A 15,109-nucleotide genomic window follows, 5' to 3' on the forward strand; every position below is an offset into this window, starting at 1 on the left:
TTACTGTTCTAAATTGCTCCTCTCTGCGTTTTCTAAATACGTTTTACTCGCCGCTAGGTCATGTAAATAATCGATTAATTATGCACCCAATTGCAAAAACTTATTCCAATCGCTGTTTCTCTATCATTCTACGATCTTCAGAAAAACAGATGAAGAGACAGGTTCGTCGCTCTTATGTAACCAATAGGGATGCACCGAAAGTTCGGTTTGCCGAATTTATTCGGCCGAAACTAAGGTTTTCGCAATTATTCGGTTTCGGCCGAATATTTCTGCAAAATTCGGCCGAAACCGAAACTTTTTTACTGCATATAACGCTGATATGCAAAGGTTAGAAAAGGTTAAAATCATTGTTTAAACTGTACGAGTGTGTTCGTTTCATTTGTTTACTTTCACAGATACGACAAAAATCAACTTTAAGCAGTTGGTACAGAAGACCAGGTTATTCTTCAAGCGCCAAAAAAGGCTGTATGACAGGATAAGATCTAATCCAGCACAAGTTTTGTTTAAATTTATTGCGTTTAAAGAGATGGATACCAAAATTTAGTTTCGGTTTATTCGGCCGAATTAATTCGGCAACTTTTGCCGAATATTCGGTTTCGGCCGAATATAAAAAAAGCTGTTTCGGTGCATCACTAGTAACCAACTTACTGGGGCGTGACAATGCGATAATGTTACACCATCTAGCTTTTTTGTACAAGAACATCAGCGGTCGAAGCTTGCAGTGTTTTGTATTATTGCAGTCGGTCGTGACCTTTCAAACGATTCGTTTCCTAAGTCCTCACGTTTCATAGAAAAAAAATCACATTTTATATCAAGCGTGACGAAGTTCGGCACGCTTGTAGAAACAAAGTGAGGAGGCGCCATTGCACTGCTATTTAAGTAACATTATGCATAAGTTATTATTATACTACAATTTCCTCAATGCGCCGTGTCAGTCTCCGGTCTATAACTATAGTACTTGCTGGTGCACTGTTTCGATAAAAGACTGACTGTTACACATTTATATTTGCATATTGCACGAGCTTTCGCGAGCTTGATCTCTCTTCCTCAGGTGCTGCAAATGAAGTGACAAATAGAATGCCATAACGGCACTAATAACAAGGAAAATAAAGCAAGAAGAGGTCACTAGTTACAGCATTTTATTTGTCAAATATTTTCAGCACCCGAGAGAGCACGAGATTAAACTCGCAAAAGCATGTGCAAATATAAATGTTTAACAGTCAGTCTCTTGTCAAAACAGTGCACCAGCAAGTACTATAGTCATTAGTATACAGCATGTTTGCATCGTTTTTAACATGGAATTTAGACCAAAACAATTAAGTGTCATTTACCAGCAAAAAATACTGTATCGCATAGTATTTTTTGTCAACAAGTGTAGTGCTGAGATTGGATGAGAGCTAAACAGATTTGCAATTTAAGTTTTGATTTTATTTCTCATAAGTACAATCGTTTCTTTTGTCATATATACATGCTCTAAATATTTATTTTTTTGCAATGATCTGTCAATTTTGTTGGTGTTTTTCAAAATAAATCACAATTAAACGAGAGAAATGGCATTGCGCTCATCGGAAAAAGTCGGTGAAATTCCAGCCCACAAAATTCGAAGTGCTGTCATTACAGCGCATGCAAGTGGGTTTATAAACGAAACCTAGAAGTTGTAGTTCAAGAACAGCTTGTTGTTTGTTGACATGAGTGGAATTCGAAATATATGGGACGCTGCCGCCCAAGAAGTTCAGCTCGCTGAGAGCGACGGGTCAAACGAATATGACAAATATGTTTTGTTTATGGGAGGAAAATCGTCGGTATGTTTATTATCTCTGTCTGTTCTGTATATGTTTTATTCATATTTTTTATATCCACATTATGTGATCTACATGGTATATTTTTAGTTCCTATAGATACAAATAAGTATATTGTATATAATCTCTTTTGTTTTCATGTGAGTGTTAAAAAAATAATCACAATTTGCATGTAGGGCAAAACAACAGCAATTTTGAAGTTTCTGTCACGAGATGAGGGTTGCAAACCTACAACTGGCTTGGAATATACTTTTGCAAGGCGTGCAGCAAATCTGGTTAGTTACCAAATCAATTACATTAGTCATGTGAATTCTGGTAAGATATAGCCTAGAAGCCTGCCAGGTCTGACAAGGATTGTTTTGCTGTCATGGTTTATGGTTAGTGTTGGGAATGGGTTAGGGTTAACACCACCCCCCATGAAAACCTGTGCACTCTTGTGTGGTTTAGTAGTACCCTGTGAACAGTGGAGTTGATCAGAAACTGCAGACTGAAAATATTTTTTCAGGGGTGATTTTCTTCACAAAACAAACAAAGTTTTTTTGCATTTTTCATGAATGGTAGTAATATTCTGTTACCAATACTTCTGCATGATATTGAAACCTGAGCTAAAGGCTGGTTAAGTCTAAAAAACTGACATACTTTGAATATCATTAAAAAATTATCCACCTAGAAAGTTATGCTCATAATTAGGAACTATTTTTATGCCTTTCATCAAATATAAATGTTTATTTGCAGCAAACTAAGATGACTGGTCATATTTGGGAACTAGGTGGAGGAACCAATCTTAGCAAACTTTTGGACATACCATTGAAAGTTAAAGTCCTGCACCAGATGACTGTTATTTTGGTAAGATTTTTTTTATCTTTTGTATATTATTTATGGTAATTTTTGCAATGAATGACCCTAAAAGTGTTGCCAGTATGTCCAAAACAGCTGTATAGTTCTTTTTCAACAATTTAAAACCCATTTTCTGTTTCTACAGCTAAACATGAGCAAACGTTGTTCAAAGTTAAACATATAATCCTTGTGATTTGTTAGACTGAAAATTGTACTGAGTATGTTTTTGACATTATTCTTGTCAAAGTTGAAACAGCTCTGTAGATTTATTTGTACAACACCTATTGCAAGAATCTTTTTAAACAGTTTTTTTTGTAATTGTTAATTCAGAAAAAAGTACCATGTATGCATAAAAAAAGTACATGCTGTATATACAACAGGAAAAAAATTCAGTAGGCAGTGATCAATACTTTGCTTTCGTGTTTCTACATATGAAGCTGCATGTGTTTCTACACACACATTATATTACATTGAAAAAGGGGTGGACTTAGAAACACAATAATGATGCTTGAAATTTGTTAGAACTAATCTTGGAGTCACAAATACATGTATGATAGAAGTAGGAGCAGTATTGTGCCAAATATAACTGTCAGTCTGCCAGGGAACGTTCTACTCAGCCAGTCTTTGGTGGAGATTTCAGATGATATGCCAACCAACTGATGTTGGTATTCGCTCAAGTCTTCATCATGCTTAACAGTGGAAATCATCCAGTCAGCAAGGTCCAGGGTTGCAACCACATTGCTGCTAGGAATTTTGTTGATGGCAGTCTAGTTAAAAATGTTACATTGAAAATAAGTCACTATTTTCCAAAAATGTAACAACATAACAAATTTTGATGGTAATAATGCTGAACATTTGCAGTGTTAGTATGATTGGTTTTTTTGTACCGTGTATTGAGAACCCTTTGGCACTTTTGATATTTCTGGTGCCATGGCAATGATCCACTTTATGTCCTTTGAGCTACGTAAAACGCCTAAGGCCCTTTTATGGTCTTCTGTTGTCTTCTTTAAAATGAATGGGGTGAATTTTCCCGGGAGGAGGAAGGCTACGAAAGCAAAAATATATCTAATATCAGTGAGAATAGAAGACCAGTCAACCGCAGCTGCGGGCTGTTTAGTAACAGTAAATAACACCACAAAGCAGTACAAGTACAAAAACTATGACTCAATGAATATGTACCTATCATGTCATAAACTTTTGACTTGGTGATATATATGTTTGTACTGGTGTCAGGTTTACATGTCGTGATGCCTACTATTTGTAATGCAGGTTTTCACATTTTAAACATTATGTTTGTAATAAAGGTGTTTTCACAATGTATTTTAAACATACCAAATAAAAATTTTATAATTACAACAAGTTTCTTACAAACTCCAACAACTGCTAGCTTTTCCACTTTGTTTTTCCTCATTCCATTAATAATATTTTGAATTCCATTTGATATAACTGTTGTTGCACCTGAATTAAATTGGTTTGCATAGTAAAACTTCCCAGGAAATAAACTGAAATGTAACCAAATGAAATTCGGTGACATGCTAATACATACCAATGTAGAACCCTGTTCCAAGGCACGAAATAACAGCTTCTTGTCCCCTTAATGCATTATCGACATCATCAGGCTCCAAAACATTCCCTTTGACAACATTAAGTTTGCCTCTCACTTCATCAGGGATCTTGTTTGGTGATCGAACGAACGCTGTAACCTCCAAGTCTGTTTAACAACTGGTTTATGGTTATAAAATATTCTTTTTAATGTTGCAATGGTGATGGTATTTGTATAAATTTTCAGTTGCTATTTGAAAACAATATTAATGTTTGATATGAAACTTGGTATAATTATTTATCAACTGTGCACCTGGATCTTGAGTGCTAAGCTGCAAAACTGCTGATCCAGTTTGTCCAGTTCCTCCGAACACAATTAGTCTCATTGTTCCACTTACAGCTACAGGTCAAACACAGTTTATAACAGCAGCACACACACTAGATTGCAAAAACCATTCCCTAATAAGATTTCCTAGTAAACCTAAAGAAACTCTTTTTTTAAAGAAAAGTAACCCATAATTATTATTGCTGCTAAATTGCCGACCACGATGTCGGTACAAATGCCTGAAACCATCATGATAACTTCATCGAATATGATACTGCGGTGAGCGACGCACCAACATTATTATTTTCGCACTATTAGTCATCTATTTTGCTGCAACTTACCGAATCATAGCGTTTTGAAAACATGTAAAAACATGTAGCGCAGATTATTGGGACTGTGCAGCGGGCGTCGTGGCACATATTACGTACGACTATTTGCTAATTGAATCACTTTTGCTACATCATGCGATGTCTGATGCATTTTCCAAATTGTCCCAAGTGCTAATCGTATAAAACTTCATCATTAGAAGGTCCAAAAATAACTCCTACCGACACGATTTGCCAAGTTGCGAGCCAACTATACAGTTTTCCTATTCAAAACATTTTCTTGTTCTGCAAGACTTTTCTTTTAACTTTTTGCCCGAATATACTGCATTTATGCAATTAGGTTCTTTAAAATACTCTGGCATTTTGCAGAATAATGTAGCCACTTTCTCGATTTTCAAGCGCCGCATTTGTTCCAGTGTCGTTACGGTCCAGTTATCGTTCTGAATCGCCCTTCGAACCACAAGGTATCATACGACTTCATCATCCTGAATATGTTTAACTCGGCGTCGGGTCTTGCAATTAGTCGATTCGATTGTTCCTGTGGAACGCCCTGTACGACAATTCAGGAAGGAAAACCGGCAATGATTATTTCAATCACCGGTTATTATGCGTTTTTTTAACAAACGCATGGAAAGTTTTGATGCCTTTTTCGCTTTTGTGAAAGCGAAATCACTGTGGCGTGACGGCGCGATGACGTCGACTTCGAAAACTAGCAGCGTTTTTCGTCGGAGAGAGCAAATAGGCGTTCTCATACGAAATGCGCTGGTCGTGAATTTCGTTTGGTGTTTGAAAGGTTTGAAATACATTTACGTCCAAAGAAGTTGGTTATTGATTGACAATGTAATAAGCTCAAACTTATTTGTTTTAAACTGTTCATTACCAGATCTTACGCTTCTGGTAATTTCTGATATATTTCCTTTACAAATCATGACATTTTTAACCAAGAAGTGGAACGTTTCCGATTGCAAAAACTTCTCCCGATTTGTTTACACCAAAATTTCCGTAAAAAGTTTACTTGTTTCAAACACCATTTATTTTATGCTTCTAATTTAGGTCCTTGACTTGTCGGAGCCTGCTAAGTTGTGGTACACTGCCGAGACATTGCTTGGAAAAGCAGGCGACCGCCTGGAGCAAGTGATAAAGCAGGGAGGAAAGAAGGATGCCGGCCTTACACAAAAAATCGTGAAATCTTCGTGGGAAAGGGTTGGGGGTCGTGACAGGCAGGTAATATATTATATCTGCTTCGAACATTTTCCCGTTTGTTATTAATTTTCGGTGACAATTGTCTCCAATTATCTCTAGGAACAATCAAACGTTGTTTACATGTCTTTAATATCCCCTTATATTATGTATTGTAAAAAATATCAAAAAACGAATGAAGAAACTATTAGCACAGATTAAAACATAAGAGGTATACGACAAAGCCGAAAAATTTGTAAGACTACACAATCAGGAAAAAGACCATTATTGTATTTTACCTACAATCAGAAGGTGAAAAGCCAGTATGTTATCGATTGAGTATTCTTTGTTGCTGGGTTTTATATTATTTGTGTGTCACAATTTTGCACAACCCGACGAAAAAATACATTACAGGACGTGAATACAATACAACCCTTCCCAGTTCCTTTGGTGATAATCGGCAGCAAATACGACCTCTTCCAAGAGACGATTGATGCCGAAAAACGAAAAGTGCGAAATGTTTATTTACATAGGAACACATAAATTGCGCATGCGTTTCGATGACGACTTTAAGTTGTCGTTCGGTATCGTTGTGCCTAAACGCATTTACTGCGTGCCCAATTGTACGCAATTTGATGTTATTCTGTAACCTAAATATACATCCGTTATATTGCTTCAGCGGTCCACGCATACGGGATACAAAATGACGTGACTCATATTAATATAATGCTCATATACTTTCACATGCCAACATGCACCCATAGTTGATGTTTTGTATTATTGTAAAATTATTACACAGTCGTATTTTATATTTCGTTTGTAAACTGCAACGCCGTTTTTGTGCTCTTTTGCGTGATGGAAACATAGGAAACTCACGTGCATTTGTAGAGTATTGTGAACTCCATTTACATGTTCATATTCTTTGTGTTTCAGGTAATAACAAAATGCCTTCGGTATGTAGCTCATTCGAACGGTGCCACTCTTCTCTACCTTAGCTCAAAAATTGAATCTACAGTTCGAGCTTTGCGTCACGTGATGAATGTGGCGGCGTTCGATGCTCAGTTGAAGTAAGTTCATGAAAATGTTTTAGAACATTACATTCGCGACCACTATTTCAACCACAGTCATGAAGAAAACAAGGAATGTTAGTACGTGTCAAACAAAAACACAGGAATCGTCTCGCACTCTGTGAACTGCACACAGATGGCCACTCGACCTGTGAGGTTTCATCAGTGCAGATTGGTGTGAATATAGACGATCTTCTCAGCCAAACGGCCGGGCAAAGATTCCCACTTTGTGGTGACTATAGAATCACCAGCATCCGTTGGACACCTATAGCATCCGGAGATTGGTGCAAACACTATGGCCAAGCAAAAGCTAAACAAATAGTGCCGTCAGGCCCCGTGTCTACAGTTACACCAAGCTGCAATGATCTCACTTTATAGGTAGAAACAGAGGTCATCTGTATGCAACAGAATTCATGTTATTGGCTCAATGCTTCGTCACGCATGTTTCAAGATTGCTTGACACAAACGTCCATCGTAGCCGCGGCGATAACCAAATTTTTTCGAAACGTTTATTTTATTTCCGTTTTTCACTTTGTGAACTTTCTGCAGCAAATCTCCAGTGATTGACGGCTCACGCCCCATATATGTCCCGGCAGGAATGGACAGTATGGACGCTATTGGGTCGCCTCCCCTTGCTTCAGGGGACGTGGGGCGCTCTGGATCAAGGTAAAATACTTTGAGTGTGAAAAGTGTACGGTAATTTCTATCTAGTCTGGGAAGTTAAAAAAAAAACTTTTACGCTCCTAAGTTAAAAAACTACCAAGAAAAATTAAACCAGCTCATTTCGATTTCTTAGAAATCCAGCTGAAATTTGGAAAATTGCATTTTGTGGTCACTTTCCTCAAGAAGACGCTGAAGTAAAACGACTGGACGACCCCTGCAGAGATTCACAGTTCAAGGAACCTAAGATCGACGAATTGCGAGCACAGAAGGATCGCGAACTTGAAGTTTTAAAGAAACAGGAAAATCAAAAATGGACTGCTAGACTTGCGTGATTACCAGTTTATCTTAGAGCATACTTTTGCTAATACATTTATATTTTTTACAAAACTTAGAAACGAATTGTTTGTATTTTTGTCATAAATTTTTATTTTGCAATAAAAGTTGCTTGTGTATAGATACAGTGCTGGTGGTTGAAGGCATAAAGGTATTTTGCTAGGTCAATGTAGTAGTAAAAATATGGCCTTTGCCTAAAATAAACGGAGTTCTCATTGGATACAAATGATATTGCATTGTGCTCATGGGAATAAATAACAATTAGGGGATTTTTTTGTCGGGCTAAGCAAATGTTAAAAACATTCCTGTGTTGTTGTTAAAAAAAATTCAAAACTATGGACGAAAAACTAGTAATGGAACTGGAAGACCGTATAGCATTGTTGGAAAAGAGAATTTTGCCCGAAGATGGCGATGACGAAAAGGTAGAGAATTATTTTAGGTAGGCTTGTACGTTTCGTTTTAAATTAAGTTTTTTGTTGCGTAGATTATGAAAGTTCTGATGAATGCGAATGATGCGGTAACCACATTTGCAGCAAAACGAGAAAGATTTAACCAGATATTCAAACGAGGTATGCTTTTTATTTCAATACTTGTTGGTGTGTGGCTTCAATACCCATTTTTATTTTGTTTCCCAACACCTTGGACACTACATTTTAATTTTTTTCAGTCCCAGCTATTTCTGAATATCTGAGTCCTGGTTTTATTGACGCTGTATCAGAAGACATCACATGTGAGAGGGAGGTAGTATTAGCATCTGAAGAAAACATCCTAGCCATGGCAATGCAGTTTGAAGACATTGAAAAACTGTCCAAAGTTGTTGACAGTGACAAAATAAAAGATCTGTCTAACCAAGAAGGGAAATTATCCAAACTGCAGGAAATTCAACAACAGCAAATAGTATATAATGGTCTTTTTTGTATAATTTGCAAGCTTTTAATAGGTCTGTACCAGATTGGAAAAAGTGTTTTGAACAATTTATCCTCTGTGCACTTCAACGAAAATTTACCGATAATCCGCGCCATTTTAACGAGGTAATGCAATTAACGATCGCCGAAACAAACTCTTCCGTGCAAAAAACAAACTTTCCAATCTGGGGTCTGTATAAACAGCATGGAATTTTTTTTAACTCTAGTGCTAAATCGCATACTGCATATATGATTCATAGTGTTTGTTTTGTAAAGGGGGACATTACAACTTTATCCGAAGACCTGGAAACTCTGCTATCCACCTACAACCAACTGGTAAGGTTCACTTTATCCAACGGCACTTAATTGAGTATAATACATCCATAATCTTTGTCCTCAGGTTAACTACTTGTCAGACACCTTCGTAAAGTGGGATTGGACTTTATGCCAGTTGGAACAAAAGAGAGATACAGAAACCTGAACAGTCCAATACATTGGAGTTACTTTTGTTGTCTCGTTACTTGTAGTTCACTGCATGATTGTAATAGCGTGGTATAACTATGTGGTGAACGAAAAGTATATATATTAGGTTTGAGGCTTACTACTGTCTTTCACTTTCTAAGAGGTTTGAATATAAAAACAATTGGAACTGCATTGTTTCAAGTGTATCTTGTCAGTTTACAAATAAACATTGGTCCAAAATTTGCCTCCATATGTGGCTGAACAAGAATTCCAAGTGTAGAGTTCGCGTAAAAATTAAACTCGTCTTGTAGAAGGCTTTTCAAATGTTTCAGGTCTTCCACTTCACATTCAACATTGTGATTGTCCAGAAGATCCTGCAATAAACAACCAGTTGGCTAAATGATTGTTACATACATAAATAAAACCTGTCAGTATACCTGCACAACATACTGTACAACGAATTCATTTTGCCACTGTGATGCAGTGCATGTAGAATAAACAATAGTCCCACCAACATGACATGCCAAAACAGCATTTCTATTGAAAGTAAAACATTAATATAGGACTAGTGCCACTGACTATTTTAAAAGTGTATGCCCACTTTAGCAAATTAGCTTGTAATTCGGGAAGTTTGGCCCGTTCATTCTTGCGTAGGTAGCAAAAAATGTTGTCCCTTGGCACATCTGGTGTGTACATAGACAATCTGTCATTCGTGCATGGGACATCAACCAGTACCTGGTTTAAATACATTAAAATCCCTCCAAATCATGTTTGCAAAATTTAATTTTTATACATATATTAGCATAAAAAATATGACAATATTTAAAATAGTAAAGTTTTTGATTGAAACTTATTGGAAATAAGCCATTTGTCTATGCATACGTTTAGAAAAAAGTTACTAATTTCATTTTGATTACAGATTATACAGTATTACCATAAACAGGAAAGCCAAAGCTATTATGCTGTTAAACATTGTTTTCATAAAATGTACTGATGATGAATGCAGCAAGTGTTCGAAACGTCTACCAACAATGTTTAACAGCATAATAGCTTTGGCTTTCCTGTTTAAAGTATTTAACTCCAAAGATTTTTGCACCTTAACAATATTACCTTGTTGTAACACTCGGTTTCAATTTCGGACCAATATATCCCATTAACTCCAACTATCTTTGTATTATTTCTTGCTTCGCAATCCATTGGCAGGAATTGGTTCATAACACCAAGAATTTGTCCGCGGCGTGATTTTACCGGATCATTTGCAACCAACTGAGCTACAAAGCAAAACTTTTCACATTACATAGAGAAAATATAGCTTTTGTGCATTTTGGTAGAAAGCATGTCAATTCACACCTTGTTCACCAACTTGTTGAAGCATTGATATAAATTTTCCACCGGGAGCAGCGCACATGTCCAGTATAACATCCCCCTCTTCAGGTGCAAGGGCCAAAACTGGAAGAACGGACGCTGCATCAAGGAGGTAGTTTTGATGGATAGACATCATGTTAACTGGTAAGGTCTCAACCTTGAACTCTGTTATGTTCGCCCTTGGGAACACATAGGCACGAAGAGATGAACAGTTTGTAGAAAGTTCCTCGTATATTTCCATTTCGGTTGAAATTTCATCAAGCTTTTTAATCATCTGTGGAAGATCCTCATCCAAGGCAACAATTGTCTTATTGTCAATATCTGTATTTGCTTCAGCTGATTGAAGGCTTATGATTTTATTGGACAACCTTTTACTTTCACTGTGTAAGAGTTTATACTTTTCTTCCGCTTGGCAGTTCATTTTGCTCACAAAGTTATAAGCACCACTTTGAATCAGTTCCTTTTCATATTTTTCAACATTGATAAAATTGTTTAGTACACAACAGTATTTCTTCCTTGACAGCATTGCACATCTTATAGATGGCCATTGACTATCAAAATAAGCGGAGTAATTTTCATCAAAGTAGTCTCTTGCAATTTCTTGTGGTTCAGAACTGCGTCGAATGTTTCCAAATTTGTATTTAACTTCGTGCTTCTTGCTTTTTAGCCTCGAAAAGCTTAAGCATGCTGGTTTTATTTTATGTGATATTCTTGTTGTGTTTTGGTAAAAGGCGCAAAGCATTGTCATATCTCACAAGTCTTTGCATATATATTCTTTGTTGGATTAATTTTGTGGTCGAAAAAGTTGCTGAAATTATCAAATAAGCAAATCAGTTCCACAAAAAGGAACCCAACCACCAAAAGACCTTCAAATAAAAAATCAGTAAATTACTGTTGTGTGTTATCGTCTTTTGGTCAGATACTTCAACTCTCAAGTTTATTTAAATTCAAATACGTTTCGTGATTTTATAAATAATATAATATTTTACTATAAGCTATGCTACAGCATGGCATTATACCCGCCTAACCTATAGTTATACTACAGTTTGAGGTTTGACAAATACTAAATGGGTTTTCGGGCACAATCAATAATACCGATGATTCGGTTTTGTGATCAAATCAAAATTGTGCTTGTGCATCTATCACATCTTTTATTCACTCCGTAACACAAAACAATTCATCCCAATTTTGGATTTTCAAACGCAAGTTCTTTTTTTTACTTTGCCGCTTCGGATTTTTGTACTTTGTTTCTCTTCTTTCCAACACGCGCGAAGTTTTGGCGGGTAACATTTACAGTTTTACAAGTTGGTTCTTGGTTGGAGGTTTTTTGTTGTTTTCGAAAGTTTTGTAAATATTTTTTGTCTGGTTTTGGTTTATTAAGTGGATTGCATTTTGTTACTTGATACAGGTTTTGTTTAGTCTTCTTCTGTTAAGGTTTCTTTTTTGCTGTCGTTATGTCTATGTCAGGGTTTGATGATCCGGGAATTTTTTTCAGTGATAATTTTGGAGCAGACGAGCAGTCAGACACTGCTCAATTACAACGCACGTCAATAAAGAAAAAATTCCGGGATTTTTTGCGTGAGTTTCATATTTCAGAAGCAGCAAGTGGTGTTTCCTATTTGTACCGAGATCAATTGAAAAGGCACTATAACCTCGGGGAATACTATCTTGAGGTGGACCTTGGTCATTTAGCATCGTATAATGACGATCTGGCTGACTACATGTACCAACGCCCCGCAGAATATCTTCCACTGTTTGAGCAAGCTGCCAAGGAAATAGCAGATGAAGTGACACGACCAAGGCCAGAAAATGAAGAGGAGGTACAAGAAATCCAGATCATGCTCTGTTCCAATGCTCGTGCTGAGTCGGTGCGAAGCCTGAAGGCATCGATGATGTCAAAGTTGGTAAAAGTTCCAGGAATAGCTGTGTCTGCATCAACAGTCCGAGCGAAGGCCACAAAAATTGCCTTGCAGTGTCGCTCATGCCGATCTGTTGTGCCCAATGTTCAGGTAAGACCTGGCCTTGAAGGTTACATGCTGCCAAGAAAATGTGCCACAGAAGCGCAGGGAAGAGAACCTTGTCCAATAGATCCATACTTCATTTTACCTGATAAATGCAGCTGTGTGGATTTCCAGACACTAAAATTACAAGAAGCACCAGATGCTGTGCCCATGGGTGAAATGCCACGACACCTTCAGTTGTATATTGATCGATACTTGTGCGACCGAGTGGTACCTGGAAATCGAGTCACAGTAATTGGCATTTACGCAATTCGCAGAGCAAGTAAAGGGGTCTCTGCAAGGAGCAAAGAAAAGAAAAGTAAAGTTGGTGTTGGCATTCGTGCTCCTTACATCCGGGTGCTTGGAGTTCAGGTGGAGACGGGTGGCCCAGGAAGATCTACCAGCTTCCAGTTCACATCCGAAGATGAGGAAAGAATCCGACGACTCGCCTCTTCTCCCAACATCTACAACACTATTGCAAAGTCGATTGCCCCTTCCATATTTGGAAGTTTGGAGATCAAGAAGGCAATCGCCTGCTTGCTCTTTGGTGGTTCTCGTAAACGATTGCCAGATGGTCTGACAAGGCGTGGTGACATTAACATCTTGTTGCTTGGAGACCCAGGAACGGCAAAGTCACAGTTGTTGAAGTTTGTGGAGCAGGTTTCACCGATTGGGGTGTACACATCTGGCAAAGGCAGCAGTGCAGCTGGTTTGACTGCAGCAGTCATGCGTGACCCTGCGTCTCGAAATTTTGTGATGGAAGGTGGCGCAATGGTACTAGCAGACGGTGGTGTTGTTTGCATTGATGAGTTCGACAAGATGAGAGAAGATGACAGAGTGGCAATTCACGAAGCTATGGAACAACAGACAATATCCATTGCCAAGGCTGGGATAACAACCACTCTTAATTCACGCTGCTCTGTACTGGCTGCCGCAAACTCAGTGTATGGAAGATGGGATGATACCAAAGGAGACCAAAACATTGACTTTATGCCCACAATTTTGTCTCGATTTGACATGATCTTCATTGTAAAGGATGAGCATGACAAGTCTAGGGACATCAGGCTTGCCAAGCATGTAATGGGAGTCCATATGAATGCAAATGTTACAGCCAAGCCAACTGCTGAAGGTGAAATCGACATTATGACTCTGACCAAATACATTTCATACTGTCGCAGTCACTGTGGACCAAGGCTGTCACAGTCAGCTTGTGATAAGCTGCAGAACAGATATGTTTTGATGAGATCCGGTGCAAGATCCCATGAACGTGAATCCAACAAAAAAACCTCAATTCCTATCACAGTTCGACAGCTGGAAGCTATTATCAGAATTGCTGAGTCATTGGCAAAAATGAAACTGCAAGCATTTGCTGGAGAAGTCGAAATCTATGAAGCTCTTCACCTCTTCCAAGTCTCCACCTTGGATGCTGCAATGACCGGGGACTTATCCGGCGTAGAAGGATTCACTTCCACCTCAGATCAAGAGGAACTGACCAGGATAGAGAGGCAGATTAAACGCAGATTTGTGGTTGGCTCTCAAGTGTCTGAGTTTGCCATAGTGCAGGACTTTGTGAAGCAAAAGTATGAAGAGAGGAAGATTTACAAAGTGCTGAACCTTATGATGAGAAGAGGAGAAATTCAACATCGCATGCAAAGGAAAATGCTCTACAGAATTAAATAAACCATTTCATTTTCATCCAAACTCTTCATTTTTTTCGTGTATATATGTGTATATAGTGACTATTTTTTGTACATGTCTTTGTACATATTCTTTGTTAGTGTACTAAACAGTGCTTGTATATACTGTGTTATCCTTGTCTTGAATTGCTGCTATGGGCTAAAATGACACTGCCATGTCATAAGTAGACTTTTGTGAATACTGTATGTAATGACTATTTTTTTGTATATACATATTCTTTGTTAGTGTACTAAACAGTGCTTGTATATACTGTGTAACCTTGTCTTGAATTGCTGCTATTTGCTAAAATGACACTGCCATGTCATAAGTAGACTTTTGTGAATACTGTACAAATAATTTTTTGTTTAGTTCCATTTTGTATGTTTTTTCAAGTTTTTGAATTTGTGTGATTTTCAAATTATTGAACTTATTTGTTTTCTAAAAGTAAAACACCATTATAAGTAGTGCATGTTTGCCCAAAGCACCATTATAACTCCGCGATAGTTCACATATCAAGTAGAGCATTGTCAAATGGCACACACAATACATGCTGGTAGTAATTTGTTTAGCTGGGAGACATATTCAAAATATCTTTCTGTGTGGTCACTTGTACATACACTTACTGTAAA

At 37.6% G+C, this 15,109-nt stretch overlaps 5 protein-coding genes across 5 annotated transcripts; 3 read left to right on the top strand and 2 right to left on the bottom strand.

The window, feature by feature from the left end:
- The first annotated feature begins 1,619 nt into the window (after window positions 1-1,619).
- LOC145899583 (cytoplasmic dynein 2 light intermediate chain 1-like) lies at window positions 1,620-8,183 on the top strand. The gene is made up of 8 exons (XM_082988437.1): window positions 1,620-1,802; window positions 1,976-2,074; window positions 2,535-2,645; window positions 5,883-6,053; window positions 6,423-6,518; window positions 6,942-7,075; window positions 7,625-7,741; window positions 7,872-8,183. The coding sequence occupies exons 1-8, from the start codon at window positions 1,689-1,691 to the stop codon at window positions 8,068-8,070; spliced, it is 1,041 nt and encodes a 346-aa protein (XP_082844563.1). The 5' UTR covers window positions 1,620-1,688; the 3' UTR covers window positions 8,071-8,183.
- LOC145899593 (flavin reductase (NADPH)-like) lies at window positions 2,684-5,240 on the bottom strand. Its single transcript, XM_082988449.1, has 5 exons — window positions 4,492-5,240; window positions 4,183-4,347; window positions 4,005-4,094; window positions 3,524-3,681; window positions 2,684-3,403 (listed from the first exon to the last, which is right to left on the bottom strand). The coding sequence occupies exons 1-5, from the start codon at window positions 4,562-4,564 to the stop codon at window positions 3,173-3,175; spliced, it is 717 nt and encodes a 238-aa protein (XP_082844575.1). The 5' UTR covers window positions 4,565-5,240; the 3' UTR covers window positions 2,684-3,172.
- A 157-nt stretch (window positions 8,184-8,340) lies between the features above and the next one.
- Window positions 8,341-9,608, top strand: LOC145898231 (dynactin subunit 3-like). Its single transcript, XM_082986662.1, has 5 exons — window positions 8,341-8,493; window positions 8,556-8,640; window positions 8,739-8,968; window positions 9,253-9,312; window positions 9,377-9,608. The coding sequence occupies exons 1-5, from the start codon at window positions 8,407-8,409 to the stop codon at window positions 9,455-9,457; spliced, it is 543 nt and encodes a 180-aa protein (XP_082842788.1). The 5' UTR covers window positions 8,341-8,406; the 3' UTR covers window positions 9,458-9,608.
- A 14-nt stretch (window positions 9,609-9,622) lies between these two features.
- Window positions 9,623-11,664, bottom strand: LOC145898219 (5-cytosine rRNA methyltransferase NSUN4-like). Its single transcript, XM_082986651.1, has 5 exons — window positions 10,789-11,664; window positions 10,549-10,709; window positions 10,040-10,173; window positions 9,876-9,975; window positions 9,623-9,812 (listed from the first exon to the last, which is right to left on the bottom strand). Exons 1-5 carry the CDS (start codon window positions 11,549-11,551, stop codon window positions 9,636-9,638), a joined length of 1,335 nt encoding a protein of 444 aa, XP_082842777.1. The 5' UTR covers window positions 11,552-11,664; the 3' UTR covers window positions 9,623-9,635.
- A 553-nt stretch (window positions 11,665-12,217) lies between these two features.
- On the top strand, window positions 12,218-15,085 carry LOC145896159 (DNA replication licensing factor mcm5-A-like). Its single transcript, XM_082985033.1, has one exon. The coding sequence runs from the start codon at window positions 12,258-12,260 to the stop codon at window positions 14,481-14,483; it is 2,226 nt and encodes a 741-aa protein (XP_082841159.1). The 5' UTR covers window positions 12,218-12,257; the 3' UTR covers window positions 14,484-15,085.
- Window positions 15,086-15,109: the final 24 nt, after the last annotated feature.

This window comes from Ascidia mentula, chromosome 1 (assembly GCF_947561715.1).
Source record: "Ascidia mentula chromosome 1, kaAscMent1.1, whole genome shotgun sequence".
Taxonomy (NCBI): Eukaryota; Metazoa; Chordata; class Ascidiacea; order Phlebobranchia; family Ascidiidae; genus Ascidia; species Ascidia mentula.

Bases quoted from the DNA above. Each gene is read 5' to 3' on its own strand.
- LOC145898219 (XM_082986651.1), bottom strand. From the start codon at position 11,551: ATGACAATGCTTTGCGCCTTTTACCAAAACACAACAAGAATATCACAT. The intron at 10,710-10,788 runs GTGTGAATTGAC...TTTGCTTTGTAG, and splicing joins TCAACAAGTTGGTGAACAAG to CTCAGTTGGTTGCAAATGAT. The intron at 9,976-10,039 runs GTGGGCATACAC...TACTTTCAATAG, and splicing joins TTACAAGCTAATTTGCTAAA to AAATGCTGTTTTGGCATGTC.
- LOC145896159 (XM_082985033.1), top strand. From the start codon at position 12,258: ATGTCTATGTCAGGGTTTGATGATCCGGGAATTTTTTTCAGTGATAAT.
- LOC145898231 (XM_082986662.1), top strand. From the start codon at position 8,407: ATGGACGAAAAACTAGTAATGGAACTGGAAGACCGTATAGCATTGTTG. The intron at 8,494-8,555 runs GTAGAGAATTAT...TTTGTTGCGTAG, and splicing joins AAGATGGCGATGACGAAAAG to ATTATGAAAGTTCTGATGAA. The intron at 8,641-8,738 runs GTATGCTTTTTA...AATTTTTTTCAG, and splicing joins TAACCAGATATTCAAACGAG to TCCCAGCTATTTCTGAATAT.
- LOC145899593 (XM_082988449.1), bottom strand. From the start codon at position 4,564: ATGAGACTAATTGTGTTCGGAGGAACTGGACAAACTGGATCAGCAGTT. The intron at 4,348-4,491 runs GTGCACAGTTGA...GTTGTTAAACAG, and splicing joins GCTTAGCACTCAAGATCCAG to ACTTGGAGGTTACAGCGTTC. The intron at 3,404-3,523 runs GTACAAAAAAAC...ATTTTTAACTAG, and splicing joins CAAAGGGTTCTCAATACACG to ACTGCCATCAACAAAATTCC.
- LOC145899583 (XM_082988437.1), top strand. From the start codon at position 1,689: ATGAGTGGAATTCGAAATATATGGGACGCTGCCGCCCAAGAAGTTCAG. The intron at 6,054-6,422 runs GTAATATATTAT...AATACATTACAG, and splicing joins TTGGGGGTCGTGACAGGCAG to GACGTGAATACAATACAACC. The intron at 6,519-6,941 runs GTGCGAAATGTT...TTTGTGTTTCAG, and splicing joins TTGATGCCGAAAAACGAAAA to GTAATAACAAAATGCCTTCG.